This window comes from Rattus norvegicus, chromosome 6, assembly GCF_021556685.1.
Source record: "Rattus norvegicus strain SHRSP/BbbUtx chromosome 6, alternate assembly SHRSP_T2T, whole genome shotgun sequence".
NCBI lineage: Eukaryota > Metazoa > Chordata > Mammalia > Rodentia > Muridae > Rattus > Rattus norvegicus.
In genome coordinates this window covers 97920763-97936459 of record NC_141539.1, presented here as the reverse complement: position 1 = coordinate 97936459, position 15697 = coordinate 97920763, and the positions used below count along the sequence as shown (strand labels likewise).

Genomic DNA, 15697 nt, shown 5'->3' with positions numbered 1-15697 from the left:
CATACCCCTTCCGTGATTTCAGGCGAGGTTGCATGGAGGAGACTGTTATAGAGAAAGTCTGTAAGAGCTAAGTATAAGCTGGAGAGCACGGGAGGGGTAGAGTCATGAACCAGGGCCACCAGGAGAGCCCAGCACTGAGCTGTCCCATGGCTCTTGCCTCAGTCCATAGCCTTAGAATGGAGCCTCTGGGGCCCTGAGAGGCTTATGATCAAAGGGCCGGACTACACACAGAGACTCCATGGGCTGGTGAGACTGTAGGAAACTCAGTGAAGGGCATCATCTTGGATCCCACCACCAGGCTGGTAAATGCAGTGTCTGGCAGATTCAGTGAGCCTTGGTCCCAGGCTAGTTACTCATGATGGAACCTCTGCCTGTGACCTGCTCTCTGCCCTATTTCAAAAATCTCTTCTACAAGGGCAAGGGAGATGATCTGCCTAGTGGATACATTTAAATAATTTGATTACTCATACATGGGTCAGATGATGGTGGTGTTGATAAAACTTGGGAACCTGTGTGTGTGTGTGTGTGTGTGTGTGTGTGAGAGAGAGAGAGAGAGAGAGAGAGAGAGAGAGAGAGAGACAGAGAGACAGAGAGAGACAGAGAGACAGAGAGACAGAGAGACAGAGAGACAGAGAGACAGAGAGACAGAGACAGAGAGACAGAGGGAGAGAGAGACAGAGAGACAGAGACAGAGAGAGAGACAGAGACAGAGAGACAGTAACTAAGCCATGCACAAATGTGAATTTAAATGCAAATAAATTGGGGTTTACACCACAGTAAGGTGATGTTTCTAGATTTCTGTAAAATTTTATTAGACTGTCTTGAGTTGAAGTGACTCTTGACTTATTAAGCTTTCTTGGAAGCTATAGTAGTAACATAATTCCAGCAAAACAATCCCCCAGCCTAGACGTAGTTATTCTCATATACTTTCCTAAGAGGGAGAGTTAATAAATACAATACAGCAAATATAATAAGTATAAAACTGGGTTAATTACCTAAAATAGGAAGGAAGAACACAGTAACAAGAAAACACAATATGATCTAAAAAGGAGTCAAGGACCTAGGTAGGCAATTTTTTTAAAAAAAGACATTTAATTATAATAAGTACATGGAAAAATGTCTAGCATTACAAATTACCAAGTAAATGAAGTCAAACCCATGAAATATTGCCTCACGTCTATTAAAATAGTATGATTTAACAACAATGCCAACCAACCAGAGCTTCCAGGGACTAAGCCACTACCCAAAGACTATACATGGACTGACCCTGGGCTCCAACCTCATAGGTAGCAATGAATAGCCTAGTAAGAGCACGAGTGGAAGGGGAAGCCCTTGGTCCTGCCAAGACTGAACCCCTAGTGAACCTGATTGTTGGGGGAGGATGGTAATGGGGGGAGGATGGGGAGGGAAACACCTATATAGAAGGGGAAGGGGAGGGGTTAGGAAGATGTTGGCCCAGAAACCAGGAAAGGGAATAACAATTGAAATGTAAATAAGAAATACCCAAGTTAATAAAGATGGAGGAAAAAACTAGTTATGATTTTAGAAGAAAAGATAACAGGTGCTGGTAACAATGTTTGAAAGATGCAGCATTGAACACTATTAGTGGAAATAGAAATTAGTATAGACATCACAGAAAAAAACAAGAGGATCCCTCGAAGAAGTGGAAAGAGAGGACCCTGGTGTGATTGTATATGCCTGTAGTCAGTGCTGCAGAGGCCAAGGCTAAAGGATCTCGTTCTAGGCCAGTTTGGTCTGCTAGCAAACCTTGTCTCAAAATACATACATACATACATACATACATACATACATACACACACATGCATCATACATACATATATGCATGCATGCATACTTAAATGCACACAATCATGAATGCATGCATTCACACATACATGGATCATATATACATGCATGCATATATACATACAAACAATGCATGCATGAGTACATGCATGCATACATACCTACATGCATACTTATATGCACACATAAATGCATGAATAAATCAGTGTTAACAGAATCCAGTGGTCCTATTTCTGGGTATATATCATACAGCAAGGAGGTGTCTACATTCCCATGGCCACTGCTGCATTGTCCCCATAGCCAAATGTGTGGCACTAAGTGTCCACTGACCAATGATGGAATAAAGAAAATGTAGCATACACATGACAAACAATACAGTGCTATTTAGTTTTGAAAAGGAGATAGTCCTGTTACTTGTGACAATGTGCACAAAGCTGAAGGATGTTATGAGAAGGAAATATACTAGACACGGAAAGACAGATATTGCATGATTTCACTTGTCTGTGGATATATAAAAGTCTAGCAGTTAGGGAAATGCAAATCAAAACAACTTTGACATGTCATCTCACCCCAGTCAGAATGGCAAAGATCAACAAAACAATCAACAATAAATGCTGGAGGGTGCCAGGAGCCCTCAGTCACTGTTGGCGGGACAGCAAAATGGTGTAACCTTACGGGAATTCATGTAAAGAATTCTCGAAACAGTAGAGATAAATCTACCTTATGGCTCCGCTGTCCCACTCCCTGGCATATGCTGTAAGGACTGGACATCCTGCTCCACAGACGCCCTCAACCATGTTCTCTTCACCATAGCTAGGGAATAGAACTGATTTAAATCTGCTTCTGCCAATGAACGAGTAATGAAAATGGGGCACACACACACACACACACCATAGAATACTATTGAGCTGTAAAGGAAAATGAAATCATAAACTTTGTAGGTAAATGGATGGAACTAGAAAATGTCGGATTGAGTGAGGTATCACCGAAAGACAAACGTCACACATTCTCTCTCCTCAGATGTTCCTAGCTCCAAATGTTCAGATGTAAAGCAGAGCCTGAAATCACCGTAGAAACCAGGAAAATACGACAGGACCATTGCCAGAATGGGGGCGGGTGGGGTGGCCTGGGATCAATAGGGAGGGGAAGAGTAGGGTCCAAGGGATCTGACAGGGGAAATGGAAAGAGAGCCCTTTAGGGAGCGTGAGTAGAGAAGAAGCAGGGCATGGGGTAAAATCACAGTAAGGAGGCTTCAAAAGGCACGAGGAATCATACTAACTATTCCCCTAAGAAAAACTCTGCAACGCACTCGATTCTGTGCAGAGATGTGGGTATAAGCGGTTTTTGTTTTGTTTTGTTTATTTGATTTCTCCAGGCAGGGTTTCTCTGTGCAGCGAAGATAGGAGACCCACAAGCACAACTTTGCACAGCCAGCTGTACCAGCAAGTCAAGCTGTGTCTCCATGGCTCTGTGGAGCTGTATTTATAACCTCCAAGCATCACGTGCTCTCAGCATGGCTCTTGCCACAGCAGGTGCATCCAATCAGCTGGACTCTGCAGAAGCGGAAGCAGCAGCACCCGGGGACACACCACCAGAAGTTTTTTGGTGTGTTTCCCCACCACGGAGTCCCGACGAATGCAGCTCAACGAGTCAATGTATGGGGGACCAATGCATGTGTGTCATTAGCAAAAAATCTTTCATCACGTGTCCTTTCACATGCTTGCTTCAGCAGAACATCTTCCCTCCTGTGTCTGCATCGACCAAATATTCCTTCGTGAGTCTGCCTTAGCCTTTCACACCTCTGTCCGCTTCAGCTAAATGTTCCTTCACGTGTTTGCCCTAGCAAACTGCCTTTCCAAAGAACCCTTAAGTTTCCACCTCACGCCTATGAACCACATCAGTGAACATCATGGCACATAACCCTAAAGATACAGCAGTGGCAGACTTAGCAGTGACCAACAGCTTTCTAAACAGACTTAAATTCTGCGCAACAGGGGGCTGGAGAGATGCCTCAGCAGTTAAGAGCCCCAGAGGTCCTGAGTTTAATTCCCAGCGACCATATGATGGCTCATAGCCATCTGTAATGGGATCCAATATCCTCTTTTGGAATGCAGTTGTATATGCAGACAGAGCCGCATATACCTAAAATAAACAAACAAATGATCTTAAAAAAAAACCCTCACTCAACAAGAAGCAAATTATGTCTGGTACTGGAAACCCAGCTAACTTCTAAGTGCCAGTGAAGTCATGGGTTGGAGAAGGAACTACAACCACACTTTACTAAGCTAGCATAGCTCCTAACATCGATCTAAAAATCTAAACATACCCACAGGTAAGTATAGTCTTTACTCCTCATCAAGGAAACTTCTCTTTGCAACAGATAGACCACTACAGAAAATCACAGCCAATCAATCCCAATGCATGCATCTACGAAACATTCCATATCCAAGGCAAAGGGAACATCGTGGAAGATGGGGTGCAAAGACTGTAGAGGCAGAGGCACGGGGTGTTTGCTATGAGACTTTGTCTCTTAATAATGGCTGACCAAATGTGAGCCAAACAAAGATGCCACCAAGAGACATGCCTAAGCAGACCAAGGATGGTGGTGGCGGTGGTGGCAGCAGTGATGGTGGCGTTGGTGGCAGTGGCAGCACACTACATAAAGCACTACAACTAAGGGATGCTGAGGATGGGAGGAAGAGTGTCCCCAGGGAGGAGCACATCACTTGGGTATCCAGTTTGAAAACGTCGGCCCTGAAAACGTACATACGAGTGATATTATATGCATATACGCATGCAATAACAATGAGAGATAACGAGATCAAGGAGTCAGATATGGGAGGGTTGGAAGGGGGAACGGGAAGGAGAAATGTTGTGATTATATTATAATGTCGAAAAATGTTTTAAGAGGTCACAATCATAGAAGTAGAAGGCAGTTCAGAGGCAGTTGAGAATTAGGAGAGATAGGAAATAGAGGCGGGAACATTTTAATCAGAGGGCACGAAACTTCAGCTAGGCAGGATGAATAAATTCTGGAAAGCTTATGTGCACCATGGTGACTATAGTCACTAACTGTATTTCGTACTTGACATCTGGTAAGAGAGTAGATTTTAAATGACCTCACCACCCCTACAAATAACAGTTGTATGAGGTGGTGGATATGCTACATAAATTGATTTACTTTCAGCCTTTCATAATTATTTATGCTTTGGATGACTGCCTCCAGGCTTCCTGTGTTGGAATTTAATCCCCATTTTGAGATATTAAGGTGGTAGGCATTAACCTCACTCTAGTGTTCAGAAGTGGGGACTTTGGGATGAATTAGAATTAGATACAGTCACTGTAATGGGTCCTTTATAAGTAAATGCTGATAGATTATAAAAAGAAGATAAGGGACCAGAAGAGACACAGTACCTGGTTGATGGATATCTTGTGGTGTGAGGCCTTGCATTGCTTTGGGACTTAATTGCCAAGAGTGCTATCACCAGATGTGGCCTCTCAGCCTTGGTCCTCAGGAAGGATGAGCCAAAATAAACCTCATTAAAACAAATTTACTGGTCTGTAGTGTTGTGTTATTAGCAACAGACCGAGAATACACTAATGGATTCAAGATTATGTTATACTCTGCAAATGTATACTCGGGAGGTATGAGCCAAAGCAAACTTCTTTAAAACAAAGTTACTAGTCTGTAGTATTGTAGGTTTAGCCATAGACACCGAATACATTAATGCATTCCAGTTTCTAAGTTTCGCACTATAAATATATACAAATTTATTTGTAAGTTATACTTCGGTAAACCTGGAAAAATAGATTCTCATATACACAGAAAAAAGAATAAATTTGTTAAATTTTTATGTCATCAAAGCATATTAACCTTGATGGCTTGGTATCATTAATACCAGTAAGTAATATGATATGTTATAATAAAATTGATTACATGTATGTGTGTGTAACTTGAGATATTTGAGAAAAATGCTGGATGCTTGTTTTTTAAATTTAATTAATTTATGACAACACTTGTTGAGATGATTTAGGATGATAATAGAACCACTTCCGTTAGTAACATAAAACTGAGGGGTTGGGGATTTAGCTCAGTGGTAGAGGGCTTGCCTAGGAAGCGCAAGGCCCTGGGTTCGGTCCCCAGCTCCGAACAAAAAAAAAAAAAAAAAAAAAAAGAACTTGTAACATAAAACTGAGAAATGGTATAGCTCCGTGGGTTCGGTCCCCATTACTAGTCGATTAAAAAATAAAAATAGGCATAAGTTAGTGAATACTTTAATTTTTCCTCTGTATGTTCGCTTTAGATACACAAAGTTCAAATGCATAAATTACGTAGGGGGAGTAGTTTTAAAAAGAAAAATTTTTTAAAACCAAAACAAATGAAACGGTCTTAAAATTTGCTTTGCAACAAGTTTTGAGAAATGCTAAGTTCAAGCTGAATTTTGAGTTCAAGTTTCTTCTTGTGTTACTGTCCATTTTACTGCTGATTTCCAAGTCACTTTTGTTGTGAGGACTGGGTAGTGTTTGAAGAACACCAGCCTTGAGAGAGCTGTAGATTCCTTCTGGCACTACTTTCTGCACCCAGCGTCCATTTTGGGATTTTTGACAGAGCTCCACCTCGGGAAGGCTTGGTTACAGCAGCCCAAGGCACCCTGTCAACGTGATCTCGCGAGATCTGTGGCTGACCACGTGGTGCGCAGGGTCTTCCAAGGCCGGCACCAAAGGGCTTAGACTCTTAAAGCTCAGGGCAGGTAGCGTTTGCAGAACCCCGCGCTGGGGACCCCGGGAAGAGCGAGCGTGGATGTCCGGGGGTCCGTAGGGACCTATTAGGTGGGCCGGGGAGGGGAGGGGACGTGCGTGGGCCGAGGTCTGAGGAAAGGGCCTCGGGTCTGAGGAGAGGGTGTAGGTCTGAGGAGAGGGCGTCGTCTGAGAAGAGGGCGTCCGTCTGAGGAGAGGGCATCTTTGGGTCTGAAGAGAAAGCAGCAGGTCTGAAAGAGGCAGCGCTGTGGGCGGTGCACCAAGGGACCAGGGCCTCCACAGGCGAGCATCTGTGGGAAGGGGCGTTGTCCTTGAGCGAATTCCCGCCACAAATGCAGGAGCAGATATGCGAAGCCAGCCTGGGGCAGATCTAGGACTGTGAGTTGTGGAAAACCTTAAAAAGCAAAACAAAACAAACACATGGCGGTCAATTCATACACGTCAAATTGCACCATTTCACTTTCTTTAAGAATTCTCCAGTTGACACAGAAGTTTTAAAATATATATCAAGAAATCTGGATGTCTGGGTTCTAGTGTTTCAAAGACTTCCTGCAGTACCCTATATAAACAGTCACGAAGGAAAACTTCCAGAACTTTCCTTCTTGAAGAACCCTTCGAGTTTCCACTCAGTTGCTTATCTGAGCTCTGAAAGCTCTGGCTGGGAATTGAGCCGATAATTGCTCTGAAGAGACTCCCTTTTCTCCTCGTCTTAATCCACCTATATTTTCCTTTTGAAAATGCTATATTTGAAAGGTTCTTACATTATGCTGCTTTATGCATGACTTCTGAAATTTTTATTATTTATTTTACACAGTGTCCAAGATGAATGACAGCCTGTTTGTCAGTTTGGACAGGCTTTTGTTAGAATTTGGTAGGTATAAAATGAAAATAAAGAAGGAAATAACTATTTGTATTAACAATTGACCTTTAACCATGAAGAAAAAAAAATCACAAAAGAAATCTTTATTTTAGTTTTCCAGTATGAGCAAGACATAAGTATTAAAGAAGATAAGATTCAAAGAATTAATAGTAAGTAGTTTTGCATGAAATAAATATTTTAGTCTTTAAATTTTATATAGCATAATGCATAATTACACTACTTAGAGCAACTTATAAGTTGTTTGTGTGTGAGAAGGAGATCTTTCCTTTGAGTAACAATGAGCTATTTATTTGGGGAATAATAGTTGAAACAGTGTTGCAACAATGTTTGTATTCAACATCACTTTGTAAAGAATTTCTCAGAAATAATTCCTTATATACAGCTCAAAGACCTCTTTTTTTTCCCTTTCAAGTAAAAGTCACTTTAAATATTGAATTTTTTTTCTAGAAATAATAAAAAAAAACCCAGATGGTGGCAAGTGGCAACTTTCAGGAAGAATGATTCTGAAAAATAATAAGTAAAATAACAGGGTAAATTAAATAAATTAAAATGGTTCAGTTCTAATTTTAGTCTTGAAAACTGAACTGGTAACTTTTTAGTATTCTTAGTATTCCTTAGTATTCTTTTTAGTGTTCTTTAGTATTCTAAAAAATGTTATTTTATGAAATAAAAAAGAAAATAATGTATTAATTATTTCAGAGCTGGAGAGATAGTTGAGTAGCTAAAAGCACTTGTTGCTCTTGTACAAAACTCATGTTCGGTTCCCAGCACTCACATGGTGATTCACAACTTCTTGTAATTCCAGTTTCAAGGAATCTGACTGCCTCTTACATGGACACTAGACAACACATAGTACACGTGTCATAGCACACATACTATACAGCCAGGCAAAGTACTCATACACATAAATTTTTAGAAAACTATTCCAATTTTATGTGGAATCTTTTATATTTAATAAGCAACAAATGTGTTGGTGTATTTACTAACTGATGTGCAATGGATGAAATTTCACATTTGTCAAGAACCCCTTTGGTAGTATTATTGTTCTTTTTTTTTTTTTTTTTTTCTTCGGAGCTGGGGACCGAACCCAGGGCCTTGCGCTTTCTAGGTAAGCGCTCTACCACTGAGCTAAATCCCCAACACCAAAATGTGTAGCCCAGGCTGGCCTCGAACTCGTGATCCTCCTGCCTCTGCCTCCTTCAGCAAATCCTACCGGTGTGCGCCACCACAACCGGCGCCCTTTGGTAGTATTATTAATGAGTAAATGTTTACATGAATTTATAGCAGCACAAGATAAATTAGCTTTAAATGCCCTCTAATTTAACACTTATTATAAAAGATGAGGGGGCGGGGACATTTGTTTTTAGAGTCTTCTGTTCTTTTTAGTTTCTGGGTCTAGGAAGTGGTAGGTCTTGCCTTGGTTCTTTTGATTTTTAGTATAGATGCCTATCTCTTAGGCCTCTCTTCCTTTCAGTTTTCTGATCTCCCCCCGTTAGGTATATTGCCATATACTTTTGTTTTTCTGGTATATTTCTTTATTTTGAACTTATTATTTCTGGTTAAATAAAACAAACATTTCCTTTTTCCAGAATGCCTTGAAAGTATTAAAGAAAACAAAGCAAATATTTCTAAAATATGTGAAGCTATAAACAAAATAGATGAGGACATCGCTTTTTACTATAAACATAGTAAGGAAATCAAAGACAGCTGTAGTAAGTAAGTATTTGACAGAAATGAACGCCCATATCATTTGGTACTTTTATTCAAGGGTTTAGAGTTTATAGTAGAAAAATGTCAAATTGGGGATGTAGCTCAACGGTAGAACACCTACCTAACATGTGCAAGGCCCCCACTTTTTTTTTTGAATACCACAGACAAACAAGTTAAAATAAATCCTATTTTAAAGTAACAGTGTTCTCTATCCCCCTTTTCTTCTTCTTCCTTCCCTTGCCTTCCTCTTTCTCCTCCCCTGGGAATTAATCCCAAAGCCTTGTACATTCTTCCCTCCCACTTCTAAGTTAGTATCCATATTAGCAAATAAAAAAAAAAAAGTCAGATTGCCTAGTTATGTGGCATTGCAGAAGAACTTAGAGAAGATTCCACAGAAAATAGAAATAAGGGTTATAAGTTCTCACTAATTCAGATCTACTTAATCGAAATACAGAATTTTGTAAACTAACAGTGTTGGCACACGCTTGTATCCTAGCACTTGAGAGATATAGATAGAAGAATTAGAAATTCAAGGTTGTCCTCAGCTGCATAAAGAGTTCCAGGACAGGTTGGGATATATGAGATCCTGTCTACGTAAAAACAAATAGGTGATTTTGAGTCTGAGCTTAGTGTGTAAAATTGCTATTAAATAAACTTTGAAGTAATTTTCATCTTTGGCTTTTCAAGTTCTTATATTTCTTTAAGAATTTAGCCTAGGGACTAAAGAGGTGGCCCAGCAGTTAAGAGCTCTAACTGCTCATGCAGAGGCCGGGGTTCAATTCTCACCACCCACATGATGGAGCACTACTGGCTGTAATTCTAGTCCCAGAGGATCCCATGCTCTCTCTGGCCTCCATAGGAACTTCATGCATTTGGTACTCAGACTGACACACAGGCAAAACACCCATAGACATTAAAAAAAATTCAAGATCGAAGACTTAAAAAACTGTGTCTTTGTATTTATTCACTCAAATCTTTTTGGTTGCAATTGAATTGAGTTTCTTGTTTAAAATTTTAATGGTCAGAACACTAATTCAAATATCTAAAATGGGGTTTCATTGATTTAGGTACATACTTATTACTAAGCATTTGACCATTAATGAAATTATGACATGTACATTTGACATGGAAAGAAGTTAACAGTAATGATGACTAATGTGGAGTACTAATCAAAGACCATTAGTAGAATATGTAATAAAATGCCATAGAGGTACAGAATCAAACCTATACTTTTCTAGTAATCAGAGCCAATTTTTGTAAAATTTAATGAATATTAATATTATGATCATATGAATGCTGATAGTGGTGATGATAGGTTATGACATTTTTTAATGTGAACTTGTTTTGGAAGAGAAGGATGTAGATTAAATGATTATTATGTTCTGTATATATTAATTAATGGTGGGAATTAATGCAGTGGCAATTATTCCTTAACCAGCTTTCCCCCAAATAACCACATCGAGACCTTTTAATATTTCAAAGCTTAGGTCTTAGCTGGGCAGACTCTCAAATGGCTCATCTAAGCTAACCCGACCACCTAGCCCCATCTAGCCACATAGCTAGCTATACCTCCCAGACCTGTAGTCAGTGTCTGCCTCCCCTGATGTCTCCTGGTAAAACCTTTCCTCCTTCTCCTTCCCAGAGTTTTTTGTCCTTCCCAGGAAGTTCCTGCCTTCCACTTCCTGCCCAGCTAATTGGCCATCTGATTTTTATTAAAAACTATCAGAGAATGCCTTAGATAGGTGTGAGGGGAGGGAGGACAGAGACATAGTTTCACACAGCATACCCCAATAGAAAGATGCATTGTTCCTTAAATTATTACATTCTTTTTTGTTCTTATACTCATCCCATAATGTTATTTTTACATTATCAATTTGTCATTTTGAGATGGTAATCACAACTGTAATTTTTTCATAGCTGGAAGCCAACATGTGATGTTTTTCATAAGCATGAAGATTATATAAAAGACCAACTTACTACTTACCAAGAAACCCATGAGAAAGACAAGTAAAGTAATTTATATGTTGTATCAGTTCCATAAATGTGTATTATCAGAGCATGTTGTATAAGAATGATAATCAAAAATGTAAGGAGTTTGTATGAGTTTTAAGTTAACAGGTTCTCTGTACCATTGTGAGTCTGTCTATTATAAATCTCCGTTTAACTTTCTGTGTTTAGATATTTTTCAGATATAAACTATTTCTCAGTAGCAACTATTGTAGCAGAATCCTTCAAATAATTATCTTTGTAGAAAACCATGTAAAGGAATACTAATATGGAGAATTAACTTATGAAAATTTGGGGATATTGACTGTTTTGCAATGCTGGAAATTATATTACTGTAATTGGGTGGTTAACAATATTAATATAATTAGGTTAGCATACAAAATAATGGTATTCATCCTGACATGTTCACACAAGTGTGTCATACTTTGCTCTTGTTTGTATCCTTTCCTCATTTATTCTCCTCTACAACACTCCCTCTCAAATCTCAAGCTGGTTTCCATTCTTCCACTAGTTAGCCCCCCTCCTACATTTTAAAAACATTACTGTTTTCCATCTCCCTTAAGATCTACTCCTCTTCCTCCTCTTTCTAGTTTTGTTAGACACACACAAATAAATACAAATTAAAAATACATTCTACATATAAAAAATGCAGTCCTTTTGAAGATGAACTCTAAAAGAAGTGGTGAACGTTATAGATTTAGACTTACTGTCATTAGAATTCAAGGAAATGTCGTGGATTGTTTGGGAAGGATGAGGAGCTGTAGCCTTGCCATAGGAGATGTGTCACTTGGGGTGGGCTTTGAGGTTTCAAAAGCCCATACCATTCCCAGTTAGCTTTCTCTCTCTGCCTTGTGCTTGTGGGTGAGATGTGTAAGCTCTCAGATGCTACTCCAGGACCCTGCTTTGCTGGTTGTTTCCATAATGGTTAGGGACTCCATCCTGGAACTGTAAGTCCCCTATAAGCTCTTTCTTCTATAAGTTGCCTTGGTTGTGGTGTCTCTTCAAAGCAATAGAAAAGTAACTAAGAGTAGGAAGCTAGAGTATATCATCTGAAGGCAGAAAATAGAAAAGGAAGACTATTAAGCTATCATTTATGGACACTGCTTTATTCCCCCAAAGAATTTGAAATGATTTATAATGGCTTTTAGAATCATCATCGCTTCTCGGCCTTTTGGCTAAGATCAAGTGTAGAATCATGGCTTACATCTAATCTCCTATTTTTGTCCAGGGAGTAAGAATAATGTAAGAAACCTTTGATTGAGTTAGAAATTCATACAAGGTGATCCTGCATATCTTATTAAGTATAGGTGTAGATTTTGAAATTCCTAATAGTCAAAGCATTATAGAAATGTGATCAGGTTGGGACTCAGACCATTTATTTAAAAAGCAGTTCAGTTGCCTAAGTAGATTTTCCTGATGTTTCAAAGAAATTTCTTTCCTTCAAAAAGAAGAAATAAAAGAATGGAATGATTAAAATTTTGTATGAGTGTGCATATATATATATATATATATATATGCATGTGTGCTTATGCCAGTACAATTCATCATCATTTAAGATTTTAAAAAATTAATTATTTAATTATTTAATGTGTATGGGTATTTTGCTTACATGCATGTCTGTGTACTGCAAAGTGTACCTGGTGTCCCTTGAGGCCAAAAGAGGGCATCAAATCTTCCAGAGTTGGAATTATAGAGAATTGTGAAGTGTCATGTGAGTCCTGGGAATTGAACCTGGGTCCTTTGGAAGAACAGCCAGTGCTCTTAACTGCTGTGCTATCTCTGTAGCCCTCATTCAAGTGTGTGTGTGTGTTTGTTTGTTTGTTTTTTTAAAGAAAAATGTTTTCATGAGATGCTAAAGCAAATCAATTCAAATATATATCTTTTTATAGTGTTTATTGTAGATAACTTTTTAAGCTAAACAGAGTTTTAAGTAGAAACAGTGGTTTTTCTTAACCAGTCATATATATAATTTGAATTGATGACTTAAGATCAGACATTTAAAAAAGAAACAGTCATGCACTAGCCATTTTGCCTGCCTTCTTCACATCATTTTCCAGACATGGTTTTTCTATGTACTATCAACTAGCTTTCAACTTGCTAAAACCTGTCCTTGCTTCAAACTTTAAATACTTTACTGTCAGTCTACTAACTTCTTACCTCTAATCTCCTATTTTTGTCCAAGATTCAGGAAAACTACTATTGCTATCAACAGGTGAGATAATGACTCTTCTTAATTGATAACTTAGGGAAGTTATGCGGTTGACCAAATTATTATATGGAGCGGTCATACACATATGTCATTAACAAGATGGATATATGCTAATCTCACATGGTATATTAGCATTCTTTGAGGTATCCTCTTTCTTAAAAGTATCCCCTGAAACTTTTTTCCAAGTTATTACAAGTGATAAGTGATTGATTAGCAAATACACAGTTTGAAAAGAAGCTTATTTAGGGATTCAATTTCAGTATCTTGTTAAAGAGGGCAGAGTTTAGAAATAGTGTCTAAGGAAGCCACAGTTAGGAATAGCAGCTACGGTTGCCTGCAAACTATTGAGCCAGTCAACATTCTAGCCCCATCCACAAGAGAAGAGCTATGGATAGTCTATGCCTTCTATGGGTGTGGAGAGTCAGTTTTCTTTAAGCATGTAGCTTCTGGCAGGTTGACCATGCTGCAGTGGGCTTCCCCACACCCAGAAATACATTAACATCACAGATGGGAGTTAGTGGGCTAGTAATTAACAAAAAGAAGACAAAAAGTTTGGGGTACTGAGAAGACAGGTAAAGATCTGTGCAAAGTTCAAGGTTAATAAGATCAAAATGCATTGTATGAAATTCTCAAAGAATGGCATTAAAATGGCAGGAATGGATGATAAATTGAAGAGGATTAAGGAGTGCAATGACTAACTCAGGTAATAAAACAGGTTCAGTGGAAGAGTCAAAGAGAGTTTGAAGAACAGAGTCTTGAAAGAAGTAAAGTTGAGTAGATGCCATTTGTGCTTAATGGAAGAGTTTAATAAATGATATTTGCTAAGTTTGTAGATTTCTACATACTTTCTTTTCATTTTAACAGAAAAATGTATCATGATTATATAAGTCAATATGAAGATGTTTTGAAACAATACCAACTAAAATACTCAGAAACACATTTTTCATGTAAATATTACGAGAAGAAAAAAGAACATGAAGAAATTAAAAATAGAGTGTTGGCATGTACTGAACAACTAAAATTGAATGAAACTACTCTTATGAAATTTCTAGGTATTAACATTTTTATTATATACTCTTTGATTACAGCATTTTTACACTGAAAAGAATATAATCATTCTCAATTACAAATTTGTTTTACAGTGCCTGCTCCTTTCCCATCTCTTACTAAATGGACATTATACATGTATCCACAACAGATTTCACTTATAATTTTATTAGATAAGTATAATTTATGTTTTTAATTATTAATGTGTTTTCATGTTAGAGTCTCATATACTTGCTTTTCAGTTTAAGTCAGATTTTTAAAGATTACTTTAAAAGTCTTCTGGGGTTAGTTTTCATATGTACCCATGTGATCAGAAGCAAGCAATTTAAGAGAAAACGAAATGGTATAGGCTTCTGACTTTAATGTGACTATCAAATTATGAAAAATTATCTTTACCTTTTAAAGCATTCCAGATGAATTGATTATTAAATATTCTTTAGGATAGAACAGAGTAAGAAGTGAGTCATAAGTATTACTTTTGAAATGTGTTGACGAATTGAAGAAAGCAGGCAGTAGAGTCTTTGAAAGAATGGCTTAAAATGGAATGGGAGCAAAACAAATGCAAGGATAAAGAAGACAGCACAAACAGGAAGAACTTGTGATTTAGCATGGGAAATAGACACATAAATAAATCTGATACGTACCACTGTAATAGACAATTAAGTAATTCTTAAATGGTTTAAGCCTCACCTGTTCATCAGAGAGATCTTTCCTGATGATGAACTTAAAACTTTAATCTTCTTCCAACCCTTAGAATCCTTATATGCTTTCTTAGCAGATTATAACTCCACCATTTGAGCTGTCTTCTTTACCCATGCATTTGTTCCGATTCCATCCGAAGCCATTCTTTTAATGCCTCTACTGCCTGCTTTCTTCATATTTTGGTTTTAGACTATATTTTTATTTGCTGTGCATTAAATTCTCAGTGGAAAATCTCAGGGCAGAGATTGTTAGGCACTTTAAGATGCAGCCAGAGTTCAAGGAGTTGGGTATGATTGGGATGACATGCGAGGTTTGAATGACAAAGAAAAGTAGACAATGGTGGGAAGAATCGACAATCAGGGATTACACGTTTATGTGTAAGATTTTAAATAGACACTTTCAGCAATAACGCGTGATAGAGTATTCACTGGATGCTTTGAATTGTAGCATGCAAATCATGTATGTTATAAGTCAAGATAGGAAAGGAATAATACATTTTCTTAAGAATTTTATTCACAGTTTATTATTCTACTCACTTCTTAGTTCTCCTAAATGGATTGTACAGTAATAGGAAATTG

At 38.2% G+C, this 15697-nt stretch overlaps 1 protein-coding gene and 1 pseudogene across 5 annotated transcripts in view; both read left to right on the top strand.

The window, feature by feature from the left end:
- Nucleotides 1-6515: 6515 nt before the first annotated feature.
- Nucleotides 6516-15697, top strand: part of Six6os1 (Six6 opposite strand transcript 1) — a 36273-nt gene continuing 27091 nt past the window's right edge. For 2 of the 5 annotated variants that reach the window (XM_087554273.1, XM_087554269.1), the window contains exons 1-7: nt 6559-6636; nt 7379-7435; nt 7537-7593; nt 9034-9160; nt 11072-11161; nt 14235-14422; nt 14513-14555. In XM_087554273.1, the coding sequence (XP_087410399.1) occupies nt 7387-7435; nt 7537-7593; nt 9034-9160; nt 11072-11161; nt 14235-14422; nt 14513-14555 (554 nt within the window). In that variant the 5' untranslated portion in view covers nt 6559-6636; nt 7379-7386. 5 annotated transcript variants of the gene reach the window in all.
- LOC120093488 (U2 spliceosomal RNA) lies at nt 12317-12416 on the top strand (annotated as a pseudogene).